This window comes from Sapajus apella, unplaced genomic scaffold (assembly GCF_009761245.1).
Source record: "Sapajus apella isolate SASKATOON/1434 unplaced genomic scaffold, GSC_monkey_1.0 scaffold2, whole genome shotgun sequence".
Taxonomy (NCBI): Eukaryota; Metazoa; Chordata; class Mammalia; order Primates; family Cebidae; genus Sapajus; species Sapajus apella.
The window spans coordinates 80,839,869-80,855,597 of record NW_022436942.1 but is presented as its reverse complement, the minus strand read 5'-3'; the positions used below and the strand labels follow the sequence as shown (position 1 = coordinate 80,855,597).

The following is a 15,729-nucleotide window of genomic DNA, read 5'->3' as shown; positions in this document are numbered from 1 at the left end:
CTTTGTGATAACTGTGTAGAATGTTACATATTATTTTGTACACAGTCATTACTTCTTATGTAATATTTAGGTAATCCAGCTTATTGTATAATGCCATACATTTAGCCTGGCTTTATTTTATAATGAAAGGCCAAATTTTAGTTATCTTGCAAGCAAACTCCCCATAAAAGGCAAATTTTAACACAACATCCAGAAGAAGTTCTCTATCGGTTAAACTTAGCCTACAAAAATGAACTGATGGGCCAGGACTGGTGGCTTACACCTGTAATCCCAGTACTTTGGGAGGCCGAGGTGGGCAGATCACGAGGTCAGGAGATCGAGACCGTCCTGGCCAACATAGTGAAACCCCATCTCCACTAAAATACAAAAAAATTTGCTAGGCATGGTGATGCACGCCTGTAGTCCCAGCTACTAGGGAGGCTAAGGCAGGAGAATTGCTTGAACCTAGGAGGCAGAGATTGCACTGAGGGAAGACTATGTCACTGCACTACAGCCTGGGTGACAGTGTGAGATTCTGTCTCAAAAAAAAGAACGGATTCATAGGTAGGTCTGGGGTTTCAAATATACCAAAATAAAATTTGACGTTCTAAGGCTGTAAAGAGATTTTAAGAAATAAAAAAACTGCTGAAGCCTGTAATCCTAGCACTTTGGGAGGCCGAGGAGGGCAAAGTACGAGGTCAGGAGTTTGAGACCAGCCTGGCCAACATAGTGAAACCCCATCTCTACTAAAAATACAAAAAAATAGCCGGGCATGGTGGCAGGAGCCTGTAATCCCAGCTACTTGGGAGGCTGAGGCAGGAGAATCCCTTGAACCCGGGAGGCAGAGGTGCAGTGAGCTGAGATCATGCCACTGCACTCCACCCCGGGTGACAGTGCAAGACTCTGTCTCGGAAAATAAATAAATAAATAAACTGTAATTCTTTGGGTTGAACAATGCTCATAACTTGCATATACAGGCAACAGTATGTCACCAATCAAGGAGAAGTTGGTAGAAATCACGAGTTAGCTCAAAATTTCTTCTACTAAATCTTTAAGACCAGGTGGCAAAGCCAACTTCATTTCTCCCCCCAAATCTTGAATACTTCAAGAATTGAAGGTGTGCTTCCTTAGGGCATACCAAGATTTTGTCGTAATTCTGCCATGCTTTATCTATGAGCTTCCAGAGATTTTCAAACACATCTTTTTGAGGTAAGAGAGTGCAGTAACCCAATGCCAGGTCAAGATCTACCAAGCGACAATTAAATACCTACAGGAAGAAAGCAGCAAAAGAAGCAAACTCTTCATAATCTAAATAGAATTAACTTTGTTCACAAAGGGCAGAAACACAAATAAAGAGGAAAAATTTTAATTTATAATTTACAAAACTTTTTAAATTAAATGTTTCAAGGTTTATCATTAAATTGAATTACAAACACTACAGAAGAACAAGTGTTTCATGAAAAGTTACAGTAACATAGTTCTAATGTGTTTGCTTAAGTTTAATGTCCTTTATCACTATCCAAAGAATAAGGAAAGAAACTACAAATTCTATAGGACACTGAAATGTTGTCTAGGGGTAAAGAGCCATAATGTATGTAACTTATTTCTAAATAGTCAGAAAAAGTATATACAAAATATAAAATGATTTTATATATAAATAGAAAAATAGAGAAAGAGAGAGCATGCCAGTGAATCACAAAGCAATAAAGGGTATACCAGAGATCTTTGTACTATTGCTAAAATTTTCCTGAAACTTTGAAATTACCTCCAAATTAAAAATTTTGGAGGCCGGGCATAGTATCATGCCTGTACTTTCAGCATTTCAGGAGGCCAAGGTGGAAGGATTGCTTGAGGCTAAGAGTCTAAGACCAGCCTGGGCAACATAGTGAGACCTGTCTCTCCCAAAATATTTAAAAGTTACCCAGGCATGGTGGCGCACCAGCAGTGCCAGATATTCAGAGGCTGAGGCGGGAGGGTTGCTTGAGCCCATAAGTTTGAAGCTGCAGTAAGCTATGATGGCACCTCTGCACTTACACCCTGGGTGAAAAAGTCAGACCTTGTCTCCAAAAAAACCAACATTTTTTAAAAAAAGTAATCTGACAAATGAAAATTAAATGCCTAATGCAACAATTTTTTCACTGAAAGTCTATTAGAATCTTTTAAAAAATAAAGGGTAATGAAAAATTAGTATTTGTGAAATAGAAACAAGTAATAGGATCATTGGAATGCTTTAATCTATAAAATAAATAACCACATGGCTGGGCGCGGCTCAGGCCTGTAATTCCAGCACTTTGGGAGGCCAAGGCAGATAGATCACGAGGTGAGGAGATCAAGACCATCCTGGCTAACATGTGAAACCCCGTCTCTACTAAAAATTTAAAAAATTAGCTGGGTGTGGTGGTGGGCGCCTGTAATCCCGGCTACTTGGGAGACTGAGGTGGGAGAATCACTTGAACCCAGGAGGCGGAGGTTCCAATAAGCCAAGATTGCACCACTGCACTCCAGCCTGGCGGCAGAGCGACACTCAGTCTCAAAAAAATAAATAAAAATAAAAATAAATAAATAACTATAGAGTGTGGCACAGTTATTCATGCCTGTAATAACAGTGACTTGGGAAGCTAAGGCAGGAGGATTGCCTGAGCCCAGAAGTTCAAGGCTGTGGCAAACTATGATTGTACTACTGCACTCCAGCCTGGCTGACAGAAAAAATACTCATCTCTAAAAAATAAACAAATATAAATAGAAGTAACTAAAATCAAGAGACAACAGTGGAAAAAATTGACTACTATTTCATAAAATCTCTGTAGAATGTCAATTACCATGATAAAAAATACAACACTATTAGCTATAATACAGTTTAAGTTTTTGAATAGTAAAACACTACTGTTCTGAATCATAAACTATTGAATCACATGTCAGTTAACTGAGGTAAAAGGCAAAAAATAAATTTTTTTTTTTTTTACTAAGAACAAATACTTACTTTGTGCAGTAGTGTTGTAGCATTTTTCCTGATAAATATAACAGCTTTTTCTTTCAATTCTGTAACAATATGCCTTGATTTAACTAATGTAGTCTCTCCAAATAACTTTTAAAAAAGAACAAAAAAAAATTTAGATCCAGTTCTATGTACCATTCTGAAAACTTTTTCAAATATTAAGGAACTTTGAAAATTAATCATTATATTCAAAAAGTATTAGCATTTAACGTATAGTGATAGAAAGCTGTGTCTGGGGGTGGGGTACTGACTGGAGGGAGGAAAAAGGAAGTATTAAAAATACCCCTAAGTCTTCATTGTGGTGTTGGTGACAAGGTGAATACATTGGTTGATACACTTAAAACATGTGCATTTTAATTTTAAAAGCTATACCTCAATACAGTTCATTTAAAAAGAACCGTATCAACAGAGTAGTAGAAATGAAGACAACTCCCTCTGAGGCCCAGCTAAAACAGTTATCCACAGTTAGTTTGTCTTCTAGAAGCTCTTCAATGATGCTCTCAGAAGAAATTATAATAACTTGACCATTTAGGTGATAACTAAACGAACACCACACAGATATTTTGACCAAATGTGGTACAGTAGAAACTGCACTGAGCTTGGAGTATGAAGACTTACCACTACAATATAAAACTTTGGGTAACTTATTTCATCTCCCTGAATCTGAGTTTCCACATTTGTAGAATGGAAACTCTCAGGACTGTTGTAAAGAATGAGTATGAGCCAGGCACAGTGGCACACTCCTGTGGAAGGCTGAGGCGGGTGGATCACCTGAGGTCAGGAGTTCGAAACCAGCCTGACCAACATGGATAAACCCCATTTCTACTAAAAATACAGAAACAGCTGAGCATGGTGGTGCATGCCTAATCCCAGCTACTGGGGAGGCTGAGACAGGAGAATTGCTTGAACCCAAGAAGCGGAGGTTGTGGTGGGCCGAGATCCTGCCATCGCACTTCAGCCTAGGCAAAAAGAGAGAAGCTTAGTCTCAAAAAAAAAAAAAAAAGAAAAGAAAAAAGAGAATGAGTATGACAATGTGTGAAGGCACCTTTTTTTTTTTTTTCGAGACGTAGTTTCACTCATGTTACCCAGGCTGGAGTGCAATGGCGCGATCTCGGCTCACCGCAACCTCCGCCTCCTGGGTTCAGGCAATTCTCCTGCCTCAGCCTCCTGAGTAGCTGGGATTACAGGCACGCACCACCATGCCCAGCTAATTTTTTGTATTTTTAGTAGAGACAGGGTTTCACCGTGTTGACCAGGATGGTCTCGATCTCTTGACCTCGTGATCCACCCGCCTTGGCCTCCCAAAGTGCTGGGATTACAGGCTTGAGCCACCACGCCCAGCGAAGGCACCTTCTTTACACACCAGAATCTTAGTAGATGCTCAACAAATGTTCTTGAATCTGATGAATTATCAATTTCTTTGCTACAAAGACAATAGGAAAACATGGACTCCAAATTCCTTTGTTAGTGCTTTTACAACTATATTCACCCAAAGTCAAAGTATTTGTTCTTGAAGCTATACCTTTTCACTCAAACTGCCATTCATGAAGTTTGACACAGAGTGCTGAAGACAGGTACCAAATGAACCAACCACAAATTTTAGGGCCAGCTCCCACTGGCTAGATTCCTGAAGATTTTGAAGCAGGGCAATGATCGAATTTAAAACAGGTAAAACAAGCCCATCTCCTGCAGAGTGATAAAGGATTTTAATATTTAGATATGTTAAACAAAGAAAGATCATATTATTGAAAACTGTTTTCAGAGACAGCCTATTTCTTCAATACAGATAAGTCATGGAGTTTGTTCTCAAAGTTAATGAGAAGCTAATATAAGGCTTGAGTTAAACCAGAAACTACGTCCACTACCTAATGAGATACTTTGATTGTAACTTGACTATTTTAATTGAAATGTTCATATCTTTAACTGAAGAAAAACCATTTCTCCATTTGAAAGATAAAAATTTATAAACAAATTCATAGATGTTAACACTATTAAGCCAAATCACATAATCTACTGAACTTTTACATGAATAATATAAAAATAACTAAACAATTACATTAATGATATTAAATCACATTCATATTTAGAATTCAAAGAAATTTCTACCACTATGGGATTTTGTTTTTTTAGAGATAGGATCTTCTTCTGTTGCCCAGGCTGGAATATAGTAGTGCCATCATAACTCACTGCAGTCTTGAACTCCTGGGATCAAGAGATTCTCCCACCTCAGCCTCCCAAGTAACCAGGACTACAGGTGCACACCATTTCTTTCTATTAAGAAACCTTGAGGCCAGCCATGGTGGCTCATGCCTGTAATCACAGCACTTTGGGAGGCTAAGGTGGGTGGATCACCTGAGGACAGGAGTTTGAGACCAGGCTGGCCAACATGGTGAAACCCTGTCTCTAGTAAAATACAAAAAAATTAGCCACGCATGGTAGCACATGCCTGTAATCCCAGCTACTTAGGAGGCTGAGGCAGGAGAATTGCTTGAACCCGAGAGGCGGAGGTTGTAGTGAGCAGAGATAGTAGCACTGCACTACAGCCTAGACGACAGAGAGAGACTCTGTCTCAAAAAGAAAGAAAGAAAGAAAGCTTAATAGAATGTGATACATTTCTGATGTCAAATACCTTCATTAATGGAGCAGTATGGCAAACTGGTAGACTCCAAGGGGTATCTCTTGCTTTCTACAAAAGATACAAATAAGTTAAATAACAGTAAATAGATGGCCACACTAAAAGCCCAGACTTCATCACTATACAATATATCCACGTAACAAAAAAGCACTTGGACCCCTTAAACGTATACAACTACCACTAAATAAAATAACTCTCATACAGCACATACACTCATAGATGTGTAAATATTTCACTATTATAAAAACATTCTTTTTTTTTTTTGGAGACAGAGTCTTGCTCTGTCACCCAGGCTGGAGTGCAGTGGCTCAATCTGGGCTCACTGCAACCTCTGCCTCCCAGGTTCAAGCAATTCTGCTGCCTCAGCCGCCAGAGTAGCTTGGACTACAGGTGCATGCCACCACGCCTGGCTAATTTTTATATTTTTAGTAGAGATGGGGTTTCACCATAATGGCCAGGCTGGTCTCGAGCTCCTGACCTCATGATTCACCTGCCTCGGCCTCCCAAAATGCTGTGATTACAGGCGTGAGCCACTATGCCAGGTCCGCTATTATAAAAAAGTTGTAAAGGAAATTGCTGCTTTAAAAATAAATAAATTCACACAGCAAAATGCACAGCTAAGTGTATAACCGGATAAATGTCCATAAACTGAAGGAACAGCATCCACAACAAGAAACAGAACATCGGCCAGGTATAGTGGCTCATGCCTGTAATCTCAGTACTTTGGAAGGTCAAGGTGGGCAGATCACTTGAGGTCAGGAGTTTGAGACCAGTCTAGCCAACATGGTGAAACCCCATCTCTACTAAAAATATAAAATTAGCCATGCATGGTGGCATGAGCCTATAATCCCAGCTACTTGGGAGGCTGAGGCATGAGAATCACTTGAACCCAGGAGATGGAGGTTGCAGTGAGCCGAGATCACCCTGCTGCACTCCAGCCTGAGTGACAAAGCAGGACTCCGTTCCAAAAAAACAACAAAAAAAGAACAAGAAACAGAACACGGTCAACTTCCCAGCTACCCCCTCCTTCCCCTTTCCCACCCTTAAGGGTAATCACTGCCCTGACTTCAAACAGCACCAGCTTAGTCCTAGCCTCTGTTTGTACTTGGTACAAATGATATCATGCAGTACTTATTCTTTTGCATCTGGGTGTTTTGCTCCACATTATGCCTCTAAGATTCACCCACATTACTATGTGTAGTTCTAGTTCCAAACCTCTACAGTTTAAATTTACATAAGGCAGAAATACATAGAAAATAATGACACAAGTAAGATTTACCAGCTAGAGGCACAAGAGATGAAATCAGTTCATAAATAACCGGCAGCACCATCTGTGACTCAAGAACAATTCCATCTTCACTGAAGAAGTCACTGTAAGACCACTCTTTATATGGATCTTTATGTGTCCCCAAAGAAGCCTAGGTGCCAAATCATACAAAAAAAAGAAAGTCAAGTTTGCTGCACAACACAAGTAACGATCTTCAGCAAGCAGAATCCAGAATCAGATCTATGAAAGCCAAACATTTTATTTTATTTTAATTTATTTATTTTTGAGTCAGAGTCTCACCCTATGGCCCAGGCTGGAGTGCAATGGGGCAATCTCAGCCTTCTTGGAGGCCTAATGTTTTGAAAGTACAAATTAAAGCCAATAAAGTGACTGGAACAGAGAAGTGGCCTCATGCCCTTATGTTGTGTTTTTTGACACGGAGTCTCGCTCTGTCATTCAGGCTGAGTGCAGTGGTACAATCTTGGCTCACTGCAACATCTGCTCCCAAGGTTCAAGCGATTCTCCTGCCTCAGCCTCCAGGCACATGATACCACACCTGGCTAGTGTTTGTATTTTTAGTAGAGACGGAGTTGCACCGCGTTGGCCAGGCTGGTCTTAAACTCCCAACCTTAAGTAATCCACCCACCTCAGCCTGCCAAAGTGCTAAGATTATAGGCATGAAGCACCACACCTGGCCTTTATTTTAATTTTTAAACTTACAATAGAGATGAGGTCTCACTGTGTTCCCCAGGTTGGTCTTGAACTCCTGGGCTCAAATAATCCTTCCAGCTCGGCCTCCCAAAGTGCTGGGATTATAAGGCATGAGGCCATCACATCTGGCCTAGAGCCAAACAGCTTGGATGGCCAAATACAACCACGTACTGTGTTTCTTCTGGTCTATGGCTTATAGAAATTTCATTTTAAAGGCTAGGCACAGTGTCTCACGCCTGTAATCCCAGCACTTTGGGAGGCCGAGGTGGTGGATCATGAGGTCAGAAGTTAAGACCAGCCTGGCCAAGAAGGTGAAATCCCATCTCTAGTAAAAATACAAAAATCAGCCGACATGGTGTCGGACACCTGTAATCCCAGCTACAAGAAAGGCTGAGGCAGGAGAATTGCATGAACCCAGGAGGTGGAGGTTGCAGTGAGCCAAGATTGCACAACTGTACTCTAGCCTGGGCAACAAAGCGAGACTCCATCTCCAAAAAAAAAATTTAATTTTAAATTAAATTCTAAGAGGAGGACAATGTCAAGGGAGGCCTTGTTGGAGGCCCTGCATTTTAAGATAGAGCAAATTAAAGCCAATAACGTGACTGGAACAGAGAAGTGACCTCATGCCCTTATGCTATTTTTCAGTCTAGGCTAAGAAAATATAAGAGGTGGATTCAGTATCTTCATAAACTTTGCAAATGAATAAAAAATGGGCCAGGCGCATTGGCTCATGCCTGTTATCCCAGCATTTTGGGAGGCTGAGGTGGGTTATCACTTGAGCCCAGAAATTGAAAACCACCCTGGGCTAGATGGTGAGACCCTAACTGTAAAAAAAAATTTTTTTACACTAGTTGGATGTGGTGGCACACACCTATAGTCCCAACTACTTAGGAGGCTGATGTGGGGGGATTGCTTAAGCCCAGTTCAAGGGGGCAGTAAGTCTTGATTATGCCATTGCACTCCAGCCTGGGTGACAGAGCAAAACCCTGTCTCAAAAAAAAAAAAAAAGGTGCATAATGGGCATAATGGGTTGCCAGGGATTTGTTAAGGGAAAAAACTCAAAAGTAACTTACTTTCATGAGGATTCCACAGTCATCCATTTGGCACTGTCTGGAAAGCTCTACAGCCATTAAAGTATGTTTACATAATTCTAAAGCATCTAGTAAAAAATCTGAAAGAAAATAGAGAAAAATCATAAAACTCATATTCTATGTCTCAGGATAATGAAAACAACCTTTTAATAATTACCATTTAAAATTCTAAGGAAGGCCACAATGTAGATACAAAGGTTTCCATATAGCTTTGACCAACCTAAAAAGTCCATTAAAACTTTTTCTCAAGCTTGGCTTTAAAATAAAATCAGATATGAGAGGCAAGGAACTTCATAATCCTATGAAAGTGAGTAATGTCAATAGTCACAAATGGCATTGTTAATATTTTGAAATACTTTCAAACAATAATCCTCAAAGAGAATCAATTATAAGCATCCCTTCATAAAATGAAGATGCTATCTCTAAACTGATTACCGTGATGTCCAATGGTAAAGAGACAGCATTTGGGAGACAAGTATGACCTGAACCAGGGTACATACAACTATGTATATTATAAATCTTGTCACCTGGACTGCAAATGGTAGCAGCTTGGCATGCTAGATCGTGTATCATGGAAGGAAGGTTCTGTCCCACAGGCACCGTCACTGGGATATTATCAGCCAACATCTGACAAAGCTTCTGACACGTCAGAAACAGCAATTTCCCAGTGTCGGCATTGCAGTGATACTTAAACAAGTCTCTTTGGAAGAAAGAAAGTATTGGTAGTTAGAATACTCACATTGAAAGTAAACGCATGTGCCTTTCTTGGTTTAATACATCACCACCACCATCAACACATAAATTGTCTTTTAAATGTTTTCGAGGTTTACAGTGTAGTTTTTGTCTTTCTTTTTTTTCTGAGACAGGTCTAGCCCTACCGCCTAGGCAGGAGTTTAGTGGCGCAATCATGGCTCACTAGAGCCTCCAGGGTCAAGCAATCTTCTCACTTCAGACTCCAAAATAGCTGAGACTACAGGTGTGTGCCACCACACTCGGCTAATTTTTAAATTTTGGTAGAGATGAGTTCTCACTATGTTGCTCAGGCTGGTCTCAAACTCCTGGGCTTAAGTAATCCTCCTGCTTTGGACTCCCAAAGTGCTGGGATTACAGGTGTGAGCCACCGCGCCCAATCTGGTTTTTTTTTTTTTTGTTTGTTTGTTTTTAAACTGAGTCTCACTTGCTCTTGCCCAGGCTGGAGAGCAGTGGTGCAATCTCAGCTCACTGCAACCTCTGCCTCCCAGATCCAAGCGATTTTCATGTCTCAGCCTCCCAAGTAGCTGGGATTACAGGTGCCTGCCAGCACACCTGGCTAATTTTTGTATTTTTAGTAGATGGGGTTTCACCATGTTGGCCATGCTAGTCTCGAACTCCTGACCTCAAGAGATCCACCCGCCTCGGCCTATCAAAGTGCTGGGATTACAGTCATGAGTCACCGCGCCTAGCCACAATTGTTACTTTCAGAGAAGCTATGCAGTTCAGGGATCTGGATTGTCACCTGCATTTTTTCAGTGCTGTTTTGATGTTCCCGTCTTTTAAGGCTCTCAGGGTCAGCTCTGCCTCCAGCTCTTGTTTGGACATCTGCAGGGCCAGCGCCTGTCTGTGTAGCTTTGATTCCATGCTTGGGCTTCTCACCTCAGCAACTATGGGCTCTGGGGTGCTCCTGGGTTTATGTTTCGCCTGTGCAACTTCGTGAGCTTTAATGTATTGCTCACGGAGATCTGCTACCAGGGAACTATTGCTATAATCTTCAAATGAAAGAAAGACCTCAAAGTTCTCCTGTAATAAAGGTAAGCAAGAAAAAGTCCCAAGTCTGTTTAATCTATTGTTTAAAATAATCATTTTTATTAGTTTCTTTTTTTTTTTTTTTTGGGGACGGAGTTTCGCTCTTGTTACCCAGGCTGGAGTGCAATGGCACGATCTCGGCTCACTGCAACCTCCGCCTTCTGGGTTCAGGCAATTCTCCTGCCTCAGCCTCCTGAGTAGCTGGGATTACAGGCACGCGCCACCATGCCCAGCTAATTTTTTGTATTTTTAGTAGAGACGGGATTTCACCGTGTTGACCAGGATGGTCTCGATCTCTTGACCTCGTGATCCACCCGCCTCGGCCTCCCAAAGTGCTGGGATTACAGGCTTGAGCCACCGCGCTCAGCCCTAGTTTCTTTTTTTTTATAATTTCAACTATTTTTTTTTTTTTTTGAGACGTAGTTTCGCTCTTGTTGCCTAAACTGGAGTGCAGTGGTGCAATCTCGGTTCACTGCAACCCCCGCCTCCCATGTTCAAGCGATTCTCCTGCCTCAGCCTCCTGAGTAGCTGGAATTACAGGCTCGTGCCACCATGACGACTTTATTTTTCATAGAAATGGGATTTCACCATGTTGGCCACGCTGGTCTCAAACTTCTGACCTCAGGTGATCCACCCGCCTCGGCCTCCCAAAGTGGTGGGATTACAAGCGTGAGCCACTGCACCCAGCCCTATAATTTCAACTATTATTTTAGATTCAGGGGTACATGTCTAGGTTTGTCACCTGGGTATATTGTGTGATGCTGAGGCTTGGGGTACCACTGATCCCATCACCCAGCATAGCGCCTGACTGGTAGTTTTTCAACCTCTGCCCTCCTCCCCACTCCACCTCTGCCCAGTAGAGTTCCCAGGTGTTTTCATCTATTCATTCATTCATTCATTCATTCATTCATTTTAAAGGCAGGATTTCACTTTGTTGTCCAGGCTGGAGTGCAGTGATACAAACACAGCTCGTACACCCTCCAACTCCCAGTCTCACATGATCCTTTCGCTTCAGCCACCCAAGTAGCTGGGGCTACAGGCACGCATCACCACACCCAGCTAATTTTTGTTATTTTTAGTAGAGACGAGGTCTCACTATGTTGCCTAGGCTCATCTCAAACTCCTGAGCTCAAGCGGTCCTCCAGTCTCATCCTACTCAAAGTGTTGTGATTACAGGTGTGAGCTACTGCACCTGGCCTATCCTAGTATCTATTTTTGCTCTTTATGTCCATGAGTAGCCAGTGCTTAGTTCCCACTTACAAATGAGAACGTGTGCTATTTGATTTTCTGTTCCTTCGTTAATTCACTTAGGATAATGGCCTCTAGCAGCATCTATGTTGCTGCAAAGGACATGATTTCATTCTTGTTTGTTTTTGAGATGGAGTCTCATTCCGTCACCCAGGCTGGAGTGCAAAGGCATGATCTTGGCTCACCAAAACTTACTCCTCCCAGATTAAAGTGACTGTCCTGCCTCAGTAGCTGGGATTACGGGCACATGCCACTATGCCCAGCTAATTTTTGTATTTTTTGCATAGATGGGGTTTCACCATGTTGGCCAGGATGGTCTCTATCTCTTGACCTCGTGATCTACCCATTTCAACCTCCCAGAGTGCTGGGATTACAGGCGTGAGCCACTGCGCCTGGCCAGGACATGACTTCATTCTTTTTATGACTGGGTCATTATTTTTTAAAACTCTTTTTTTTTTTTTCGAGATGGAGTCTCACTCTCCACCCAGGCTGGAGTGCAACGGTGCAATCTCAGCTCACTGCAACCTCTGCCTCCTTAAGCGATTATCTTGCTTCAGCCTCCCGAGTAGCTGGGATTATAGGTGCATGCCCCCACAGCCAGCTAATTTTTTGTATTTTCCGTAGAGATGGGTTTCACCATGTTGGCTAAACTAATCTTGAACCCCTGACCTCAAATGATCTGCCCGCCTCAGCCTCCCAAAGTGCTGGGATTATGGCATGAGCCAGCAAGCCCAGCCTAAAACTCTCTTTATACCTCTCCCTCAAAGGCTACTCCCTCGTAGATTAAAAATGAAGACTTTATTTTTCTAGTTACAAAATATTATTAAAAGTCTGAAAAATAAGGAAATATCACTTTAACAAAGGGTTTCTCAATTTCAGGACTACTCTTTTGTGGTCAGATCGTTACTTGTTGTGGGAAAGTCCTCAATAGAAAGAGGAAGAGATTAAATATTAGGTTTGGGTGATTCTACTGTAGAGGCTTGAAGAACTCAGCTTTGCTCTTTTCTGTAGCTAACTCGAGACCTATAATTTATTTCTCTGTGCCACTACAAAAATCCCACTGAAGCCAGGGGAAGAACAGCAAGAGGTAGAGGGCATGAGTCAGACTCTTTGCTTTGATGCTGTACTTTCAAGCAGGGTTTCTCTATCTTGGCAAGGCCTTGGCTGGATTAATTCCCTGCTGAAGGAGACTATCCTGTACATTGTAGAAGGTTTAGCAACATCCCATGCCAGCAGCACGCTCCCCACACCAGTTAAGACAATCAAAAATGTCCCTAGACATGGCAACTGTCTCCTGGGGTGTGAAATTATGCCCTGTTACCTCATTGGACCAGTTTAACCTAATAAGCATTGACCATTTTTGGGACAATCCTTTCATTAGCATTTTATGGCTATACTGTATAATTTTGTATATTAACTTTTCCAGTTAACAACAGGTAACCTCCTCTTTTCCCTGTCATTTTATAGACATCATAAATATTATTTTTGGTGGCTACATAACAAAACCTATGGTAGAATCAATATTAATAAGACATGAGGACAGGTATGGTGGCTCATGCCTGGAATCCCAGAACTTTAGGAGGTTAAGATGAGCAGATCAACCGAGGTAAGGAGTTTGAAGTCAGCCTGGCCAACATGGTGAAACCCCATCTCTACTAAATATACAAAAAATTAGCCGGGTGTGGTGGTATGTGCCTGTAATCTCAGCTACTCAGGAGCTAAAGCAGAATTGCTTGAATCCGGGAGGCGGAAGTTGCAGTGAGCTGAGATCCCACCATGGCACTCCAGTGTGGGCAACAAAGCAAGACTCCGTCTCAAAACAAAACAAAAACAACAACAACAACAACAAGAAAACTTAGCCAGGCATGGTTGTAGGCACTTGTAATCACAGCTACTCGGGAGGCTGAGATAGGAGAATCGCTTGAACCTGGGAGGCGGAGGTTGCAGTGAGCCAAGATTGTGCCATTGCACTCCAGCCTGGACAACAAGAGCAAAACTCCATCTCAAAAAACAAACAAACAAACAAAAAAAGATGTGATAACAATTTCAAACCAACGTTTTTCTCCCAAAAATAGTACTGATCTTTCTCTGAAGAGGCTGCATCATGCAGAAGTACTATCTACAGAAGCAAAAATGAGAACCCACTACTATTTATTAGACAAGTTGCTGAAGACCTTTCATGCTATGTCACAGCAACCTCTTTAAAAAAAAAAAAAAAAGCTGGGCAAAGCGGCTCACTCCTGTAATCTCAACACTTTGGGAGGCTGAGGAGAGCGGATCACCTGAGGTTAGGAGTTCAAGATCAGCCTGACCAACATGGAGAAACCCTGTCTCTACTAAAAATACAAAATTAGCTGGTCGTGGTGTTGCATGCCTGTAATCCCAGCTACTCAGGAGGCTGAGGCAGAAGAATTGCTTGAACCTGGGAGGCGGAGGTTGCGGTAAGCCAAGACTGTGCCAATGCACACCAGCCTGGGTAATAAGAGTAAAACTCCATCTCAAAAAATAATAATTTTTTTCTTCAACTTCTGTTTTAAGTTCAAGGTTACATGTGCAGGATGTGCAGCTTTGTTACATAGGTAAATGTATGCCATGGTAGTTTCACAGCAACCTCTTTATTAGAAAACACACACATGTCTGTGCTTGGATAGCCAGAGACTATCTCTGGAAGGATACACAAGAAACGGTACAGTGGCTTCATCTATTGTAGGAAACTGGACACCTGGAGTGTCAGGGTAGGAGACTGGTCTCGAATCCCTGGGTTCAAGTGATCCTCCTGCCTCAGCGTCCCAGTAGCTAGAATCACAGGCATGAGACACCATACCTCGCTTATTTGTTATTGTGATAAAACATGAATAACAAAATTTATAATTTTAACCATTTTTCTTTTAAACTTTTTGAATTACATATCACTCATTTATTTATTTATTTATTTATTTTAAGACGGGGTTTCACCATGTTGGTCAGGCTGGTCTTGAACTCCCGACCTCAGGTGATCGGCCCGCCTTGGCCTCCAAAGTGCTTGGATCACAGGCATAAGCCACCACGCCTGGCCTTGAATTACATATCATATGCATATTTAATCTATTCAAAAATAAACAACTGACAGCACAGGAGCTCACATTTATAATCTCAGCTACTCAGGAGGCTAAGGTGGGGAAATTGCTTGAGCTCAGAAGTTCGAGACCTGGGCAACGTAGCAAGATCCTGTCTCAAAAATTAAGAAAAAAAAAAAAAGAAAAACTAACAAACAAAAATAAACAAAATATGAGTGATTCCACATCTTCTTTTTAAGGGATTTCTCAATGTGCATCTTCCAAAGTAATGCAGAATCTGTGTATAGTCAACAGATTTTGAATTTTACAGGGTATGTATTTTTTTTAATTTTAAAAAATCTTATTTTAACTGTTTAATGCTAGTGAGATGGTAACAAAACAGAATAAGGAAGAGGCCAGGTGCAGTGGCTCACACCTGTAATCCCAGCACTTTAGGAGACTGAGATAAGAGGATTGCTTGAGGCCAGGAGTTGGAGACCAATCTGGGCAACATAGCCAAATCTTGTCTCTGCAAAAAATCAAAAACATTAGCTGGGTGTGGTAGCATGGGCATGTAATCCCAGTTACTTGGGAGGCTGAGGTGGGAGGATCCCTTGAGCCCAGGAGGTTGACGCTGCAGTGAACCATGATTATGCCACTGTATTCCAGCCTGGGTGACACAGCAATGCCCTGTTTCATTAAAAAAAAAAGAAGAGGCCGGGCGTGGTGGCTCAAGCCTGTAATCCCAGCACTTTGGGAGGCCGAGGCAGGTGGATCACGAGGTCAAGAGATCGAGACCATCCTGGTCAACATGGTGAAACCCCGTCTCTACTAAAAAACTACAAAAAATTAGCTGGGCATGGTGGCGCGTGCCTGTAATCCCAGCTACTCAGGAGGCTAAGGCAGGAGAATTGCCTGAACTCGGGAGGCGGAGGTTGTGGTGAGCCGAGATCGCGCCATTGCACTCCAGCCTGGGTAACAAGAGC

General features: G+C 42.0%; 1 protein-coding gene across 2 annotated transcripts in view; it reads right to left on the bottom strand.

The window, feature by feature from the left end:
• KNTC1 (kinetochore associated 1) overlaps nt 1-15,729 on the bottom strand; it is a 102,567-nt gene that overhangs the window by 33,338 nt on the left and 53,500 nt on the right. For both annotated transcript variants that reach the window (XM_032242737.1, XM_032242728.1), the window contains exons 34-41: nt 10,174-10,454; nt 9,206-9,378; nt 8,661-8,758; nt 6,889-7,027; nt 5,604-5,660; nt 4,497-4,660; nt 2,960-3,064; nt 1,118-1,246 (exon numbers count right to left, since the gene is read on the bottom strand). In XM_032242737.1, coding sequence (XP_032098628.1) covers nt 1,118-1,246; nt 2,960-3,064; nt 4,497-4,660; nt 5,604-5,660; nt 6,889-7,027; nt 8,661-8,758; nt 9,206-9,378; nt 10,174-10,454 — 1,146 coding nt within the window. The remainder of the gene's footprint in view (nt 1-1,117; nt 1,247-2,959; nt 3,065-4,496; nt 4,661-5,603; nt 5,661-6,888; nt 7,028-8,660; nt 8,759-9,205; nt 9,379-10,173; nt 10,455-15,729) is intronic.